This window comes from Tachypleus tridentatus, chromosome 12, assembly GCF_004210375.1.
Source record: "Tachypleus tridentatus isolate NWPU-2018 chromosome 12, ASM421037v1, whole genome shotgun sequence".
NCBI classification, from domain to species: Eukaryota; Metazoa; Arthropoda; class Merostomata; order Xiphosura; family Limulidae; genus Tachypleus; species Tachypleus tridentatus.
Genome location: NC_134836.1, coordinates 21,689,093 through 21,710,377, shown reverse-complemented (window position 1 = coordinate 21,710,377; position 21,285 = coordinate 21,689,093). Strand labels below are relative to the sequence as shown.

General features: G+C 30.6%; 1 protein-coding gene across 6 annotated transcripts in view; it reads right to left on the bottom strand.

The window, feature by feature from the left end:
* The window catches only part of LOC143235136 (macoilin-1-like), a 32,694-nt gene extending 17,929 nt beyond the window's left edge, over positions 1-14,765 (bottom strand). For 3 of the 6 annotated variants that reach the window (XM_076472987.1, XM_076472989.1, XM_076472990.1), the window contains exons 1-3: positions 14,622-14,744; positions 11,840-11,960; positions 2,980-3,166 (exon numbers count right to left, since the gene is read on the bottom strand). Coding sequence is in view for 2 of the 6 variants with exons in the window: in XM_076472985.1 (XP_076329100.1) it covers positions 11,840-11,863 (24 nt within the window). In the remaining 4 variants the exon portion in view is untranslated. Of the gene's footprint in view, positions 1-2,979; positions 3,167-11,839; positions 11,961-14,621 lie in introns of all 6 variants that reach the window. The other 3 variants (XM_076472991.1, XM_076472985.1, XM_076472984.1) reach the window with 3 other exon arrangements.
* Positions 14,766-21,285: the final 6,520 nt, after the last annotated feature.

Sequence of the window (21,285 nt, the reverse complement as noted above, 5' to 3'; positions counted from 1 at the left end):
TGAGCAGGAGGATTCGACGAGTTGTCCAGCAAGACACCAGCTGATCATCAAACCAGTTTGATCATCGACATGTTTGAAAGGAGTTGTGTAACTGAGTGTCGGAATGTAGAGGGCGTGCTTAAATGTTTAAAATATAATGTGATAGCTGCCTCAACTTCTATATTGGAGAAACAAGTGGAAAAATGGAAACCAGATTCAAAGAACATAAAAAGTCACCTTCACACATTTTCGAACACTGCAAGTCAAATAAACACAACATAACCATAGAAAACATTCAAATACTAAATAAAGAAACAAACATAAACAAATGCAAAATTAAAGAAGCCTTACTTATACAATAACTCAAGCCCAAAATAAACCAATACAAAGGAACACCTTTATACCCATATTAAAAAATAATATAATAAATAATAATAATAAAATAATATAAAATTATATATTAAAACATCTAAGCATGCCCTCTACATTCCGACACTCTGTTACACAACCCCTTTCAAACATGGTCAGCTTCCGTTCAGTTACCTCTTTCTTTCTTTGTGAACCCGACAATAACTGAAGAAGGTCGAAACATTGTTCGCTTCTCTACATAATACATTTTCTCAACCCAAACGAGCCATTTTCACATATATATGTCATCTGTAAATTGTCATATTTCATTTGCATTATCCATAAAACCTCCTATGTAAACTTCAAATTTTTTAAGCTAAAACTTTATATTTTGTTTGTCATTTTCTCTACCCCAGCTCTATAAAGAGTTAGTCAATTTGACTGGTCTCACAACCACCATATAAAGTAAAAATGAATCTAGATTAGTCTTCTTTATCCTAAATATCTTAAAGCTAATAACAGTGTACATGTTACTTTTTAAATGTTTTTGTTTTTTTCTGATTGAACCATGTCCAACTAATATCCCACCAAATAAATTATAAATCACTCGACAAAAATATAATGTTACCCTATTAAATTATTCCACCCACAAGATGTGAACAAGCATATCCTGTGAAAAAATTTTCTATTATTTTTCTTTTTCTTTATCTTTCCTAATCTGACTTCATCTAATTTAATAAGTTTCTAATTTTTACATATCAGTTACTAATATAATAGTAATAAATAAATAATAAACATGAAAAACAAGAAATATAATACTTTCTTGGGTCTTCTTTTTTTTTGTTTTTGCTGTTAAATGTTGATGGAAGTTAACTTTTTTATACTAATGATACTGTTGCACCAAATAAATTTTTATTTAATTAAGTACTGTATTTAAGAATATAGAATAATAACATCTAAAAAATGGACAATATCCTATAACTGTCATAATTTTTCCAACTCTCTAGCAATGTGAAAAAGAGCTGGTAAAAATTCAGCTAAACTTACTGATGTGTTTCCCATGGGAATAAAGTTTGAACTAGGAATAAAACAGAAACTTCTCTGTATAGAAAACAATGTAATATAATGTATAATTTGATAAATAATAGCTTGGGTTTCTATTGGCTATAAATAATATAATATTAAACATGAAAGAGAACTATTGGCAATTTGTAAAAGAGACGATGTGATAGGTGGATATAGCAAGAGAAAGGTGCAATAATCCAGTTTATGGTTCTGTAATCAAATAATATTGAAGGCTATGGAGATTATGCTTTGCCTGAATAATAACATTATAATGAGTAATTTACATTAAATTCCATACTTCTCAGAAGAGTTGTAAATAAATTAGAAAATATGAGATTCCGAGAAAGCAAATGTCACAATTTTCCTCCAAGGGTGATTGAGAATTTAAAAAAAAAAAATTTCCTTATAAAAATTAAAATGCATAACTTACAGAATATTAAAATTTGATTTATTAAATGTATTTTTGTGCCAAGTCTATTCATATATCATGATAATAAAGTAGTTAAATTAAGTTTTAAATGTAACTTTTAAAAAATTGTGGCATGTGTACTTTGATCTGCTCATAATGAGTTTAAGTCATGTTGTATAACTGATACTTAGATTGGATCTCTACTTGTTTAGAGGACCAATCAAACATATATTACTTTACACAAGTACAAGTTCTTTTGCAAAATGAATAGCTGGCTAATTATTATTTCAAATTGGAATCATGAAGAGTTTTAAATAAAAACAATATCACCCTTATCATTTGTGGAAAACGTTTTCAATATCTGATTTATTTTAAAAATATACAAAATGGCATTCACTTAACTATATCATCATTAGCATTTTACCAAGTAGAAATTATGATTATATATATTTTTTAAAGTTCCAAAAACTTTTCAATAAAATAAGTTGTTTTTTTTCCAAAAATGTACAAATTGCAATCACCAGTGAAAACATTGAAAATGATTAACATATTGAATGAAGGGTACTTTGAAAATGTCTTTAAAAAAAAGAAAAGGAAAGGAAACTAATTCAAACTAGAAAGATTAATCACATGAGAACAACATATTAGCAAATTCAACAAACTACCCAGCTCTATTGATATCTATTTTATCATTTTTTTGTGTGAATACTGGATTTGGCATGCAAAAATTCATAGATATGAGATTTGGAACATCCAGAGTCCATGAATATCAGTCATAGCAATAAATTACAACACATGTTGAAATATTAATCTATAAAAATTAGTTGCAGCAATTGATCACATAATCCATACAAAAAGAACCATGTAGACAAACACTGTCCAGTTAGAAAGTTTCTTCATATTTTCTTTAATAGAAACAATGACTGCTCTCTTCATCCATTTCTAAGTAAACTTAAAAATATTAACTTCACTTTCATTAGCATTTTATCACTTTGAACCCATTGACACAATAATTCCCAAATACATATATATATATATATATATAAAACACACCAAATGCAGACTCATATACCTCAAATTAATCTTATCACATATAGTTCATTTTAAAGGATTACCAAAAATTCAAAATTTCTTTTCAGCCTATGTTAAAGAGTTTAATATTTAGATTTTGTACTTACCAGATGCACTTTCTAGCCCAGATTCAATCTGTTGTAAATCTTTTTGAAATACAGTTTCTGTTTTTACATTTAAAACTCTGTAAGTGGAACTATCCAGATGATCATAACTGCTGTCACTAAACTTTGAAATAATATCATCTTGTGGTACATCATCAGGCCATTCTGTTTTAACTTTGACAAGCATGTTCTAAAATCAAACAAGATGTTTAAAATTTCAATAAAAATTGCTAACAATTTGAAGTTAATAATTTCTAATGAACACTATTAAAACTATTTAAATACCTTAAACATTTTAAATTTTCATTTCTTTAAGTTAAGACATTAACACGGAAAAATTTAGAGAAAAGCAGTTTCACTTTTATTTTAAGACAGAAACTATTCCCAAGCAAATCCAGAAAGATTTAAACAACTACATAAAGACAAAAAGCTGCCTGTCTGTCACACTAACATCTCAGCCACTGTGGTACTGATCAACACACAACTTGCATGGCAAGCTTGTTTGTTTTTTTTAAATTCTTCCAACCATATGTAAATAAAATGGATGATGCACTACTTTGGGCATATAATTAGATTTTAGGGAAAGCTGTAGAGATAATAACAAGTAATAAAATCTAGCTGGATCTATGCATGCCTCATGATTAGTATTACTAATGTGAAAAAGATCATAATCACAAGCTGAAATTCCCCATTGTATGTTTGCTCAGTTATCAGGTAGACACACTGATACTTCGCTATATTTTACCCTTGGGTACAACTCTATAATAACACACAGCACAGTTCAATTTTTAAAATGCCTAAATTAAATACTGCTTTTTCAGCTCAGTAGGCTAACAAAGCCAAAACCAGGAAGAGAGTCAAAGGACTCCATAATATTCATGATAAAGGATTCATGATAAAATTCACTGCTTAACCATCACATTTTATAATTTGCAGGGTCATACAGTCTTTAAGAATCAGTGTTTTTGCATGTTTCAATATCTTGAAGATACACAAAACTCAAAATGCAAATCAAGCAATATTTACAGGTGATGACCAAATATTTCTAAAAAAAAAGGTTTTTTTGAGATACAAAAATAAGACAGTCATTCTCCATATATGGGTTACTTGGTTACTAAATTATAATCAATTTCTTCAAAACATGTTTATAAAATATTTATTTTGATATAATTTTGAAAACAAATATTAATTGTTTTCCATAATTCAGCTTGTTTTAAATAAAGAAGAAAGACATTGCAATTCTTGCTTTTCCATCAAAAAGAAAACAAGTGGAGTTTCAGAAAATAAGTGTTTTAAATGTAACAAGACAATTTTTCATACACAAATGTTTATAAGAAATTTTATTTTATTTTTGTAACATTGATTTCATCAGTATCATCTTAAACAACTGATATTTATCAGTAACTTAGACAATAATTTCAAGGTTATTTAATGCTAATTTCGATTGAGGATACATACGTGTGTATTATGTTTAGAGAAGCATGGTCAGAGAAGAAACACTCACATACAGAATAACTTGGTTTCAGACAAGTTATATATTCTTTTTTGAAGTGACACTTTCACACACATTGTCATTATCAACAAGCCAGAAGTGTAATTTTAAATCAGAACAATGAATCAATATTCCATTCTACAAATTTCTCCTGTATCCTTATAAGATATTTCGTTAAGACATGGGTGAAGTTAAAATGTAGATAAGTAAACAAAGTTATGGTGGAAACAGTTTTGTAGTGGTAAATATCAATTTCTCATTCATTAAGGACTTATAACCAAATAGTAAATCACTGTATTTTTATATGCAAAAACGGCTCGTTTGGGTTTATTATCACTTTCAGAGATTGGCTATTTCCTGTAATGCTGTTACAACTTTCACATTAACCAGTAAATAATGATCAGAAACTATTTCAACAGCTAACAGACCAACAGAGATAGAGCTGCTGGTCATGTATGACTGGCTACAAAACCTCTGTGAGGGTCACCTATCTCAGTACATGGATATTATCATTATGTACAATGGTACTAATAATAGGAATCATGATGAAACAAAATGGCAACCATAAACATCACCTGTTTAAAACCACCTTTAAAATGCCTGGATATTATTAATGTATATTTCCAAGTATTGACTGAGTAAAACTAAAGCTTTTTGCACTTATAAAACTGTTTAAATTGTCATATACCTGTTTACAGAGTGAATCGAAATTTCATTATTTCAACAAATTTTCATCTAAGAAAGTAAGTGACATTTCAAGACAAGCATGAAGTAACAGTGAGGAGTGTTAACATTTTCTTATACTGAAAATATATTTCCAAGAAGTACATAATTCTACTCACACAAAACTATCTCAATCTTGATTCTGCCCCCCTATGCATTTCTAAACAAGTTTTCATAGCGAATGCACCAGTCTATATACAAGTCAAATTTCACTCAGACTAATATAATTACAGTGATCTGATAAAGTCAGGATAAAATGTTTTACATTGTAAACAGCTCAGTTTTGTCATTTTGACTATCTTGTTTCAATACTTTTTGTAGTATTAAAACTTTCTGTACCACTATAGTTAATTACATTACAAATATATCAATCCATACTCATCTTTATAAAATTTAAAAATATTTTAATATATTTGTGTCAGTATCAATTTCAGAAACAAATATTTAACAGGTCCCCCACGAGTCAGGGTAATGTTCTTTAGTACCAGTTTGGAGATGGCTTGCAAAGTATCAAAGGAAAAATATCCAAAAAGGCATTTTTTGGGTTTAACTAGTCAAGAGAAACAAATCTGTGTATTTGATTATTATTTTTAAAAACAAATGAGAAAATTATAAGCAACTGAATATGCTATCTCAACAGTACCAGATTGTACAAAACATGATAGTACACAAAGTTAAAAAATTTAACCAATAGTTTAATCTTGATTGATGTTTTGTACACTTATACTGTTTTGCTTTTTGTGCTTACTTTTCATTTGAGTGATGAATGACTTAACCTTAGTATCAGTGGGAAAAATGCCATATTTCTTGTTGTTTATATGCATGATGTTGAATTTTGTTAAAGTTCTTCTAAATGGATTCTGAACACTCCTGTGAACAGTTTGAACTGATCCATACTTCTTGTTCTGCTCTACTGTGATAGTAAGATGTTGAAAAATTTCAATGTATGATGGGAGGTCCAACCTACTAGCACACTTTTCAGCCAGGTAGGTTATTAGGTGAGCTGGAACCTAAACCAAAATAATTACAAATACCAATAGTATCAGTGGCTTCAATTAGAGCTTTTCACTTACTACTTCCATGCCATTTCTGAAAAACAGGAGCAGTACTTACACCAAGGTCATTGTGAGCTCCATCAGCATCACTCAAAGCCAGAGATTCAATCACACCATCGTTAACATCATCCTGATATTTATTAATATTATTACAATCCTAAAATTCATTCTCATTACTATAAATATAAATATTAAAAGTACATAAGAAAAAAATTATTCATGTTCACCGAGATTGATTATTTAAATAACACTTTATTTTTATTTATGTTGTTTTTTTGTCAAAAAGGAACATGTGACTTAAAAATGTCTCATTAAAATCAAGATGTGTGTGTGTGTTAAAGTTATATACAAACAGCATGTGAAAAGGAAATCCTTTTGATAAATAAATGAAATGCAGTTGTTTAACAAATGTTTTACTAGTTATGAATACAAAGTGTTTCTGTTTTTGTCTTAACTATGCTAATAATGATTGAAAATACAACCCATGTAATGAAAAAAATGAAATTAGAAAAAACCCATCTGTACTCCTAATGGCCACCTCCACTGAGTAGGTATTTTTCTATATTTAACCAGCATTGGAGCTATGAAATCTGTGGAATTTGAAAGAAAAATAACTTCTTTTTCACACATCCTCAACCATTCCTAGTTGACTAAGCCAGTAGTTCTCAAACTGTTTTAGTCTGAGGCTCCCTTGATGTGAATAAAAAATGTTTGAGGTCCAAAAACCTATAAAAATGCCTTAAAGTGTGATTTGTAAATTTCAAAAAAAAGTACTAATGAACTTTAATGATATCTGTGAAGTACGTTTTTTTATTAAGTTGTATGTTTGTAATTTAATGTGGCCTTTTCTTATCAATTTACAAGTATTACAATTAGACCATTAGCAATTTATTATACTTCAGTTAAATTTGTAGACTGATGAGCAATCAAATTTCATGTAAGATTATCTTATTTTCTTTTTAAAATATAGGGCAATCCTGTAATTTACATTTCAAGATTAATAATAAATCATAACAAAAATGTAGAAGTAAACATTTTAGTTAGAAATGAATATACAATTGAACTGAAATAAAACACAAAACAAAATAATTATAAAAGAGTAGAGAATAAGAAGAGAAGAAATTGACAACTAAATTAATAAGAGGCATGCAATATCACGTTCTTTCATAGTATTTCCTTAACTTTCTACTGGTTATACATAACACAGAATTAAACATAAGAGAAAACTATTAATAAATCCTGAAAGAGATGTGACTGGTAGGTGTGGCAAGAGGGGCCTAATTTTCTATTTGATGGTTCAGCAGCCAAATAAGACTAAAAGCTATACAAGTTTTGGTTTGTCTGAGCAATGATAATTTTTTATACTGAATAACTTATGTTAAATTTCATACTTATTTAAAGGACGGTAAATAAAACAGAGAAGAGAATACAACTGGAAGAGAACTGTGACAGAACAATGATCCTAACCATGTACATACATATATAACTTAATACCACAAAGTATAAAAGTGGGTGAAACAATGGACATGGCAATAGGTGTTGAGTAGCTAGGGCATAATGGACTGTATATATCAACTACAAATAAAACCCATCCATAACATTTTCCCATTTAAATGCTAAATAAGTTTTTTATTTTTATTTTCCCTTTTGTTATTTTTATCTTTCAAAGCTTTACACAAATAAGTGGTTGAGTCTAACAATGCAAAATGCATATTTTTTCTTTATGTTCATTGGCCATAAGATTTTGGCCAGCAGTGTATATATGTGTACTATATACACAACAATAAACAGTGCAAGATAGGAAGAAATAAATAAAATTAGCAAACGTTAGGGACAAAATGTAGTTAATGTTAAAGGAATTAAATTATTGTTTCTTCTGCAGGCACATGTTAAGATATAATCATTACTTACATTATCATATCATTACACACTTATTACATAGTTTGTGTTAATAATAGCTTACAAATTAACTCTTTAAATTATATGAAATTGTTTTGTTTAAGCTTAAACTACAGTGTATAATGTAAGCAATCTCATGATATTGGTTATACAAGGTGTTAATTGTTTATTGCCTTGTGACCTAGTATAATGTTAATAGTTCTAAGCATACGACATGAAGTACGATGAGCTATGGTACATAAATACTTTATTGCCCAGTAAAGAGAGAAATTTCGGAGTAAGTAGGTTTCATTATTATTATATTTATAGACATTACCCTGTAGCTTTCAACCAACTGATGCCTGATATGTGTAAAAAGTTACTATACATACACGCGTCCAAAATTTCTTTTGCTGCTCAGCACGTTAATTTTACTTGTCTAGTGTTCATAAGTTGTACTCTGAAAGTTGCCTTATTGCATTGCAAGACAGTTATCAAAATCACTCAATAGGTCTTTATTGGGTTATTGTGAATGACTTAATTTCTATGTTACAAAAAAAAAAAAAAAAGAGTTGTTACAAGTGTAATAATCAAAACAAAAAGAGCTAAGAGGAAGTGATTATTTTGATTGTAATAGTTATCTGAAATATATATTCTCCAAGATGAAGCTTGTAGTTTGATGATTCTGACGTTAGAGTTTTAAAGTTAGCAGTAGCCTATGAAAGTAGGGGAAACACATGGAGTTGAAGTGGATGACTGGTTATACTTGAAACTGCTATACATTTTTTTACACTTCATCTTAAAACTTATAATGTTTTATTGTTTTAATATATATATGTTACATAGATATTAAATTCTAACTAAGGAATATGTAAATTCTGAAACATTCAAATATTAAATTTTCGTTTTACTACAGTGATTCTTTTTCTTATCAGACTTTGTTTACAACTTAATTACTCACTTTAATAATGTGCACACTTTACTAGTACTTTTAAACTTTTACATACAAGTATGTAAACCAAGACCAATATGTCTATTCTAAGATTTTAACCTGAAAAAAAAGAACAATTTGTCCACTGTCAACCCTTGTTATTATTTATTAACTCATAACAGAAAATGTCTGCATTCGTAATACCCCTAAGGTTTTGTGGATGTTCCAACTATCAGACATGATCCAAGTGCAAATGTCAAACTAGACTGCCATGAGGGAAGATTAAACAAAGTTATGAATTCAATGGTATGACCTACTGCCTTTTACTGTTTGCAGCTAGTTACAAGGCAGGAATGAAGCAAAGTAGAACAATGATGAAGTGAATGAGCCCTTGTGCTATGAGCTTGACCAGTGTGACTAAATTTGTAATCACAAAGTAACCATCAGAATTTTCACACTATAACTTATAACAGTAAACAACTTTTTATACTTAAGTTTTATTGCCCTTAAAAACCATGTATAACTAATAACTTCACCACACAAGTTATAAATCACTCAGAGGATGTGCAGCTCATATTATCATATTGAATTAAACTGCACATGAGCTGCTTATGAATATACCTTGAGTGTGTGCATTTTCTTATTGCAAAGCCACAATGGGCTCTTTGCTGTATCAAACGAGGGAAAACAAACCTCTGATTTTAGTGCTGTAACTGTGTTCTGTGAAGAATATTTATTATTATTTTTCATTACCTGAAGTCAACTAACCTAACAAGCTTCTACGTTTTACAATTTAGTTACTTGAATAATAATGTATAAAGAATATATACATGAAAAACAGAAAGATAGTAATATACTTCAAAACTTTTACAAAGCATCCTGCTTTCTCCTCTCCAGTTCAACCACCGGCTGAATTTTTTCATGAAATCATATAATTATAGGCAGCTTACTAGCAAAATCCATTTACCCTCCTAACAACTTGGTTTTCTTTTAAAAATTAATTTTCTTTATTCTTAAAATAACAAAACTGAATTTACTTGTTGTTCTGTACTAAACAAAATATCTAAAATACGTCAAACTATTGATTATTTGAAATAATAAACATCACTGCCCCTTCTAATACCATAACATGTACCTATGGTTTGATAGTGTGTGTGTGTGTGTTAATTTTCGTGTTCTGGTTCTAAAATCACATTTTGTTTGTTTGTTTATTTGTTTGTTTTGAATTTCATGCAAAGCTACATGAAGGCTATCTATCCCTCTAATTTAGCAATATAAAACTAGAGGAAAAGCAGCTAGTCATCACCATCCACTGCCAACTCTTGGGTTACTCTTTTACCAATAAATAGTGGAATTGACCATACATTATAATGCCCTCCAAGGCTAAAAGAGTGTACATTTTTGGTGTGATGGGGATTCAAACCAGAAATTCCCAGACTGTAAGTCGAGTGCCCTAACTACCTGGCCATGCTATGACTATCACATTTTAATTAAAATGAATTGTTTTCTAAATTAAACTAATACAATGAAAAAGCTATGAATCAGAGTTATCAGTGTCATTTTTCTGTGTAAAGTATAAATTAGAATTTAAAGGTCAAAGCCAAAATTTCTAACTTTACTAACCTACCTTTTTCTTGTGCTTTCCTTAAGCAATACACGTGTGTGTGATAACAACATATAAACAGTTTGGAACAAGTGTTAATAAACATTAAAATAAAACATTTTACAAGTTTTAAAACACTTTTTGCAGTTATGTTCCATATTTACTATAAACTGACAGCTTTTCTTATACCTTTGTCATCTGCCTTTTTATACAAAAAATTTATATAATTCAATATTATTTTAATTTTAAATATATTAACCTTTTAGAAGATATTTGTACATATACAGTCAAACTCAAATATCATTTTTATGAGACTATAATGATAAAAAAAAATTAATAAAGTTAAAATTGTAATGCTATTATGTTATAAAGTATTTCTTTAAATACAATGGAAAATACAGTAAGTGGGAAGCTAACAGGAAGCCTTTCAAAGAAGTTACACCAACAAACAGTAAATGAGACTCAAAAATTTATAATACAAACTATTTTATTACAGAGATCTTCAATACTATTACATTAGTAATACAACAGTGTAACTACTTCATAATATACTTTCAGGCTTAACACAATAACAAATTCAGAAGCTCTCAACTTGTTTCATGTTTAACTCAGGTTGCTAGTTTCTCAATTTTACTCACTCAAGTTAGTTAACTAACCAGATATTGCTAATTCTAGCTAATTCATAATCTCGATCTGATAACAGTTTTTGTATTATGATTTCCTGGTGCAATTATACTGCTTAGTTACAAGATTTTATTTACACCAAACAAAGCCAGTGTACAGTGTAAGGAAAATGATGCACACTTTTATTATCACAGAACCATGAAATAATGCCCGAGGATGATCCTCTTTTGTGAGTTGAAACAAATATTTTGATATATGTTATTAAAAGTGTTTTATGAGTAGATACTATTGTGATACTCCTTTAGCCCAGTTATTGGAGCACTTGACTGGTTGTTGAAAGGTCTCAGATTTGACATCACTCACAAATGATGGCATACAATATAATCACAACAGTGTAATTGGTTTTAGGTTTCTAATATCAGACACTGCAAAATTATTTTACTAATACATGCTTTTTGGACAGAAAATGAAAGCAATGAGTAAAAGAGGTAATCTCCACATTATAAATTTTTGTTGGGAAAAATGCTAAACATTCAAATTCTAAAGATAACACTTACTACTTGTTGTAATTTCATCTTCATTTTTCACTGATTTGATATCCAACAAAGTGTCCTGCAACTTTTCAGAAAAGGGTTCAACCTTTATCTTTGATACTTCCATAGTTCCATCAAAGATTCCCTTTTATATTATCAATTCTTATAAATAAAAAGGCTAATAATTCATATTTGAATTCTTAAAAAATATTACAGAATTTCCAACAAATACTAATATCAAAATTCACATTATTTATTAACTGATATCAGTTAATAAGATTCATCATCTTCACATGTTACACTAAAATTGTTACAAATCCTCTTTATCAATATAACTGACTTTGAAACAAAATGTGTGGTAAGAAAACAAAACAATTTTTACAAAAAAGTTTCAAGTAGTTTAAACACATAAAAAAGGAACGGAAAGTGGGTTTTTAGATTACACTAAAACTTGACATTACTGGAACTCCTGAAACATTACACTCTGTGTCTTTACACCACTTTGGGCTTGAAATAACTGACAGTTTCTGTATTTCACAATTCATAATGGATGTACTAATATATACATTTGTGTGCAACAATGATGTCTCAATGAAAAACTTCATTTGTTTGAATACAAAATATGTTTAAAGATGGATTGTCTGAAGACTATAACTACTAATTATTTTGTAATTTTGATTATTTAATATATATTAAAAATACTTGTCATATTTTAACAGAAACAATTATATCAGATGTCAACAAATCCATACAATTAGTTTCTGATTACAGCCTTGAACAGACTGACAAGGTAAGTGAACAGTAATATATGCATAGCTAAATGATGAATATAAATGTTATACATATCAGTAGTATTTCAATGTGAAGATATATTTGACTTCTGTTGATTTCAAATGAACATGAGTTATGATGCATAGATGAAAAAACATTAATGGCTATGAACTTTATAAACATAATTCCTTAATTAGAATCCTGTGCAGAGCTGGACAATAAAATTGATTACCAATAAAAATTAACTATATCAATTAGTGTTACATTAAAAAAATAAATTAATCAATTGTTGTTAAAAATAATTGAGTAATATAAATTATTATTTTTGACAGTTCCAAATATCTAATAGTCAGATAAATTTACTCTTTAATCAGTATGGCAGATGAGTGCAAGATACACTTACAACTCAGTCATTATTTAATATTATTTTTTGTTTATCTTTTACAAACAACATACATAAACGAGTTGACTTACTGACTACTTATTTTTAACTGCAGTCATGATATATTCTAAATACACAATGTTACCTGTATTGATAACAACACAGCATGTTTTCACTATATTATTATCAGTTTATTTAATTTACACAAGATCAGTGGCAACTTATTGCATATTTAAAAAAGAAACATAACAATAAGTACATAATGGTATTTATTTGACATTAGCAATGTCCATATTATTTATAAAACAATTTTTAGACAAAAAATGTGTTGTTGGTTTTTTGCAAAATGTGCAATGATGGATTTCAATAATGGTTTATCAAATGAAACTTGAGGTAATTTAAAAATTACTTAAAAAACATGTTAGAAGTCTGTAAGCCCCTATTTCTGTTTTATTTTGCATGTACTGAAGAGAGAACTCTGAGGTGTACTAACCAATGAATTGAACAAGTCAATTAATGAATCTGTCACAAAATTAACAAATAATAATAATTTCCCAGATGTTACAAAGGATAAGTCAGTCATATCATTGAAACAATGCTAGTAGTAAATTTAACAAAATTTTAGGTAATATATTTATAGATATAACAATTAAAATTCAAAAGAAATATATCTATCTAGAAATTACTGTGTGTAGTATTAACTTACTGAAAATAATACAGAAGGAGGATACTAGAATGATTCCAGGAAGGAAAGTGATAATTTAACAAACAAGCCAAGGTACTGTAATTTTCTAAGAAAAATAAAAAGGAAGATGTATTCTGAATGAAGGTAAATATATGATGGATCATTGGTATAAAGACCCAGTTTCCTCGATCTGTATTCTGATAACAATAGAGTAAGTGTGTATGTTTTATAGTAAAGCCATATTAGGCTATCTGCTGTGTACACTGAGGGGAATCAAAACTCTGATTTTAGCATTGTAAACCTGTAGGGGACAAAAAGGTTGAGAGGAGTCATATCTAAATTTATAAAAGACATGTTAAGCTCCAATTAAAGCAGGTTTAACCATCTGTTTTTTCTCAAGAATGGTGTTCAGTAACAAACTTGAACTAAACTGAAGAACCTATTGGTCTCTTGTTTTCCATGCTATCTTATTATTAACAACAGAAATCAGAGCAACAACAAATATTTACTTTGTCAGAAAAAAGAATTTTGGAAAAATCACATACCATAACAAATTAGTTGTTAACTTATTTCATATCAACAGAGATGTTTACGAAACCTAGATCAACCATTATTTATAAGTTCGTAGGGAAGTGTAAATGTGGTACTTAATAAATCCACATTTACATTAATTTACTAACGTATAAATAATGGTAGTACACTCCATATCACAATAATATACTACTATGAAATTAAGGTGATAATTTAATGCAGCATATCGTAATAAACATGACTGGCAAGTCTGTTCAACAAAACCTAAATTGAAAACATTATGGTTTAAAGAAGTAAAAACATTAAACTGTTAAAGTACGTTAATCATGTTTCATCAGTTATATTAGTATGCAGCTTGAAAGGTACACATAGCATAGGTATAATAAATTATTGATGGAGAAAAAAAAGGATAATTTATTGACATATGAACTGCTTACTTCAAGTTTTACGTTCGTTTGTTGCACAGTAAATCCACATTTCGTTACAGATTACCGCATCCACCGCGAGTATTCAAACCCTGGATTTTGGCGTTGTAAACTCATCGCTATCCCATTGAGCGTCTATTGACTTAAAAAAAAAAAAGAAAGAGGGAAATGATACAAATTGTTTAACGAGTTAGTATTATTATTAAACATCAGAAATTAAATAGTTTTCGTTTTAATTCCATTTATACTTCAAGATAACACAGATTTTTTTTTAAATTTATTTTGGAAATGAGTACAGTGAATTACGAGTTTGTCATATTTTTTATCCTGTGTGCACGTAAATTTGCAATAGAGGTCACGATTTTTCCGTTTACCGTCACGGAGAGCATTTTGTTTCTCCACTCGAATGTACAGAAAAAATTTGGCAGCTCAATTTGCTGCGCGTAGTTAAGCTAAACAAAGGTGAAAAAGTCACACCCATATTCAACATTTACAGAGTTATACAGCAATGAATAGCGTCAGAAACAGTTCTGTATTACTAGTTTTTCCAGCATCTACCAAGTATTCAAGCGCAAAATTGTTATTTGCGACTAAAAATTGAAAAACCTCGGAAAATTCTCTTGAAGTTTACAAATACGCAGGGTGTAGTGCATGACGTCATTTCTGGCTCGTTCGTAGTGCGTTTTGAGATTCAAAAAAACGATTGAATTTTACATTCTACTGAATACGATTTTTCTCAAAACATTCAATCCTACCTGTGTTCCCCGTTACACCAAACATGCACGCCCTTTCAGCCGTGAGGGCTTTGTAATTTTCGGTCAATCCCACTATTCGTTGGTAAAAGAGTAGCCCAAGAGTTGGCGGTAGGTGGTGATAACTAGCAGCCTTCCCTCCAGTCTAGTTATAACACAACTATTCCTGAACTAAAACGTAATAGTTAGAATACAGTAATTCCTAATATAAAAGTAATTATTTTCTACAGTATAGTTATTGTTAGGATAAAAGTAATTCATAGTTCTAATTTCGAAGAATGCTTTAAAGTATAACATGTGAAAGAATGAAACAGTTTTTAATAGTAACTATGTTTAACATTCAACTAATTAATGTGATTAATTGTTCTATTTTTGTAGCTTTCGTATTAATATTTTAAAAAAATATATTATTTTTTCTAGTTCTTGCTGTAATGACAAGTCAGTGGGAGTAATTTTTAAGCCCCCCGCTAGTACAACGGTATGTCTCCGGATTTACAACGCTAAAATCAGGGGTTCAATTCCTCTCGGCGGGCTTTGCTATAAGAAAAACAAACAAGTAATTTTAAATCTTCTGAAGTGGATAGGGAGAGTGTTTTATGTTGATAATCTAGTATTGTCGGTGTCTGCAACTTTCTAAAATACAATTTATTTACATTTTCTAATACGAATTATAAATCAAATGGTGTTTGTTTGTTTTTGAATTTCGCACAAAGCTACTCGAGGGCTATCTGTGCTAGCCGTCCCCAATTTAGCAGTATAAGACTAGAGGGAAGGCAGCTAGTCATCACCACTCACCGCCAACTCTTGGGCTACTCTTTTACCAACGGATAGTGGGATTGATCGTACATTATAACGCCCCAACGGCTGGGAGGGCGAGCATGTTTGGCGCGACAGGGATACGAACACGCGACCCTCAGATTACGACTCCAACGCCTTAACACGATTGGCCATGCCGGGCCCAAGTAGAATGGTGATGATTGACAATACGCGTTGGTCACTTTCATTGGTATCTTGTAAAAACATTAAGTTTTTGCTTGAATTGGTACAACATTGTGCAAATTAATTGAAACAAGACGGATAATTACGATTTTTGTAATTTTTTACGTTTTATTTCTGAGAATCCAAAAATTGCTCACAAATTAATACATCATATGATCGCCTTTATTTTTCAGAAGATCATTAATCCGCTTTGGCATCGAGTCCACGAGTTGACTGCAATCTTTTGTAATTTTTGGATCGCGGTACCACACCTCAATTATGGCCTCAATTAGCTTATCTTTCGTAGTACAGTCTTTTCTCCGAAGTCTTTCTTCACAAATCGCCCAAAGATTCAGGTCATGCAATAGATTTTGTTATGATCTATTCCTGTCTCACAAGCATGGAGCGTAATTGTTTCAGCAAGGAGGAGGACCATTAACCACTAGGCTAAGCATGGCCCTATTAACAAAAAAAGAAAAAAATATTTAAGAACACAGGCCTGTGACCCGAATGTTCAGTTGTTGCGTTGAAAAATCAAAACAGAAAACCGTAATCGATATCATCCTGACACGTAGAAAATTTCCGCGTCTAATGCCCCGCACCTTTTAAGCACCTAACGACGACTTTGTTTCTTGTCTGTGCGTTAAAATCTTTAATTTTAGCTCTGTACTGAATGGATAATGGAATTAATAATCATTGTAAATGGATTGAAAATATTTAGTGTTTATTTAAACGCATTTTAATGTGTTGAAGACTTCGGTAGATTAGAATTTGAAAATCCTGAGTCATGTTTTTAATATTTTTTACGTCAGTGTGTAACCTGTATTTGAAAATTCATAAAAACAAGGGACCACATTTCTCTATACCGACACCTTAGTTTGATTTAATTTAAACATAAAGCTGCACAAGACCACCAAAACCTGGTTTCAGTTGTTATAAGACTTTCCGCTATGCCACCAGGGGCACCAAGATTTTATATTTGTTTGCATAATATTTTATTGTTTTTTATCGTAAATGTTTGTGCATCCTTGTACAAATTAATTGAAACAAGACGGAAAATTACGATTTTTTTAATTTTTTGCGTTTTATTTCTGAGAATCCAAAAATTGCTCACAAATTAATACATCATATGATCGCCTTTATTTTTCAGAAGATCATTAATCCGCTTTGGCATAGAGTCCACGAGTTGACTGCAATCTTTACTAATTTTTGGATCGCGGTACTACACCTCAATTAGCTTATCTTTCGTAGTACAGTCTTTTCCCCGAAGTCTTTCTTCACAAATCGCCCAAAGATTTTCAATAGGATTTAAGTCTGGAGAGTTTCCAGGCCAGTCCAGCACCTTTATTCGCGTTGTAGTCATAAAATTCTTCACAAGTTTCGATGAGTGGTACGGAGCCAGATCTTGCTGAAAAATGCCAGATTTATCTGGAAATCTCTTTTTCAATTCTGGAACGACTCTTCTCTGCAAAACTTCGATGTACTGTGGTCCTCGCATCATACTTTCTACGATATGTAAACCTCCAACGCCATAGTAACTGAAAAAGTTCCAAAACATCTTCTTGAAGGGACGTTTTACGAACTGATTGATGTGAGATTCTCGAAGTTTCTCACCTGGAGATCTGCGAACATGCAGACTTCTTTGGCCCTGTACGAAGAAATGAGTCTCGTCACTGAATAACACCTTTCTCCATTGTTATTGTGTCCAGTTGTTGTATTTCAGATCCCATTGATACCGTTTTTTTCATTGAGTTTGTAAGACGCTGTTTTTTGACTGGTATCCTTGCCCTTCTAATGCAGTTTCGAATGACGTAATGCTCCTCAAAATTTCGTCATATATACCAAAAATAGATCGGTCGTACTGCAAAACACAGCTAATGACGCTGTCTGTGTGAAAAAAATGACTATTTAAAGGAAATCAGCGTGTCCAGCGAGCCTACACCAGTAGCCATGCTGAAAATATTGTAAAATGACCATTTCTTTCAATTAATTTGCACAAGGGTGTAAGTATAACTGCACTCAACTGTGTGTTTATTGATTCTAGATTTGTACTGTATTTCTATGTTCTCAGTAACTTTGCTGAAGCCGTTTGGCGGTGGGACCAATGTAATCAAGTTTGCAACTTGGACGAACATAACAAATAATAATATACTAACAATAATAATATAAAAAGAAGAAATTAAGAAAAACTTTAAAGAAATTATCCACAGGTACAGCTTAACTGAATCTTTAAAACCATAAAACAAACTAATATTCATGTTTTCCCTTAAAGTTTCCTTCAGAGACAGCTATTACTAATTCACACCAATAGATGTCATTAAAGTATGAATATGTTATAATGCAATCATTCGGATGAACCACTTTAAAGGCGGAGCCTATGTACACTAATATCAGAAAAAATTTCCTTTTTATTGAGTTAACATTTGATAATTGTTACTTTTGTTAGTGTTAGTGTTAGATTTTCCATATCACTATAATTCTACATAACTGACGTTGACAGATAATGTATCTAATCAAGCTAGAATACATTTCTAAACAAACAAAAAACAACACAATCCGTGGATCCAATATAGTAATGACTGTTCACAACAGTAGTGAAAGACCTAAGAGGACACTTCATCTTATCACTTTTTCATATTCCAGTCTTGTCTTAATGTCAACACCTCCCTTTTTAAACCATTCAACTATAAAACATATTTGTAGTTCTTTACTCAAATACAAATATCTTATGATACATAAGAACACAATTAACACAAAAAGTAAATAAACATATCATTAATAAGATATCTTTCTAAAACAGTTCTGTGATCATAGCAACTAAATTTAACTTTACTACTTTATTCTTGAAGTCATCTTAGTTATACTGAAAGAAACCTTAAAGAAAAATAAAGAATGGTAGAAAATGTCATTTGTACAGACTTACATCTCTAGAAACCTGGTTTCGATACACGTGGTAGGAACAGCACAAATTATCTACAGCTTTATGTTTAATTACAAACAAACACTGTTATTCAAGGCTTACCTCTCATACACATAGGTCTACATCTTTCACAAATAAGAATGTGTTGTATGACAGAAGAAATTGAATGGAGAGATAATGATAAATTTTTTTAGAAAAAACGCAAAAGAGTCGAAATTTATGAAAAAATTAAATTTCCACTCTACCATGTGAAAAAAACTTCAAATCTTTATCAGTGTGAAGTGGTTGAGAAATGAAAAAAGTTTTCTTTAACTTTTAACAATGGAACTTACACAGAAACTTACAGGAGAAACCAGAAGACCTTTTAACACCCACATCTCAGAACACGTCAGTTCATTATACACCTACAGTTAACACTAAACCATCCCAGCAGAACACTTACTATACAAAAACCGAACATCAAAAATAGGAAAATAAAACCTATTTTAAGTTTGTATGTTACGGTAGACTTAGAGTGCTTAAACAGAAGTGAAGTGAAGATGAAGAGTGTCAAAACAGCCAGTGAAACTGCACACCAATGGTGTTTAAACAAACTGAAGTTGAAGTCCAATAGTGTTAAAACAGACAGTTAAGTTGAAGACGAACAGTGTTGAAACAGTCAGTTAAAATGAAAACCAATAGTGTTGAATCTGACAGGGAAATTGAAGATTGAAGACCAACAGTGTTGGAACAGTCAGTGAAAGTAAAGACGAACAGTTTGAGATCAGTTAGTGGAATTGAAGGCCAACAATGTGTAAACACACAAACTAAAAAACAATATTGTTGAAACACACCGTAAAAGGGAAGACCAACATTACTGAAACAGTCAGTGGAAGTTAACACCAATAGTGTTAAAATGGAAGTTAAAGTGAAAACCAATATTGTGAAAGCAGACAGTGAAACTGTCGACCAATAGTGTTGAAACAGACAGTAAATCTGAACACGAATACTGTTAAAATAGTCAGTGAAATTGAAGACCAGTAGTGTTAAAACAGTGAAAGTGAGGACCAACATTGTTGAAACATAGAGTGAAATTTAAGTCCATTAGTGTTAAAAAGCAGCGAAATTGAATAACAACAGTGTTTAATCAGACAGTTGAACTGAAGACCAGTAGTGTTGAAACAGACAGTAAAAGGTATGACCAATAGTGTGAAAACAAACAAACTGAAGTCTGATAGTGTTTACCCAGAAGTTAAAGTGAAGACCAACAGTGTAGAAACAGTCAATGAAAGTGAAGGTCAACAGTGTTGATACAGTCAGTGAAACTGAAGACTAATAGTGTTTAAACAGTCAGATAAAATGAATTTAAGCACTGTAGAAACAGTCATTGAATGCTAAGATCCATACTGGTGAAACGGAGAGTGAAATTGAAGACCTACACTCTTGAAATAGATTGACATTGAACAACAACACTGTTCAAACAGTCAGTGAAACCAAAGACCAATAGTGTTGATACAGACGGTGAAATGAAGACTTACTCCGCTCAAACACTCAGTTAAAGTAAAGACCAACACTGTTTTTCTCCTCCGTATTGGAGAAGCTTCCACACCTTTCTTAATGGATTGTTTGGTACTTTAGTATACTTCTGTATTATCGTTCAGTGCTGGAGATGGGTTATAACGAAGACTTGGCTTTGCTGAGTTGTAGTTGATAGACGATAGCTGGCTAGATCTTTCAGTGAGGCATCGATAAAGTTGCTTTTCGCTTGTCATGGAATCAGCGAGCTCTTGACACCAATAATTCATACAGTATTTTAGAAATGCTCGTTGAATAGATAAGACTGCTCTTCAGGCACAAACACAAATCCTTTCTAACATTTCTACTTGTTTCTCCTGAAGTCTTGTGAAAGTTCATACATGAGAGGAGAAGTTTGAAATTTGACAGACTTGTAAAGGCTTCAACAACATATGTACTGATACACAAATACACATAAAAACATGTATTACATTATACAAAACTATGACACTTAACAATACAGCAGTCAAAA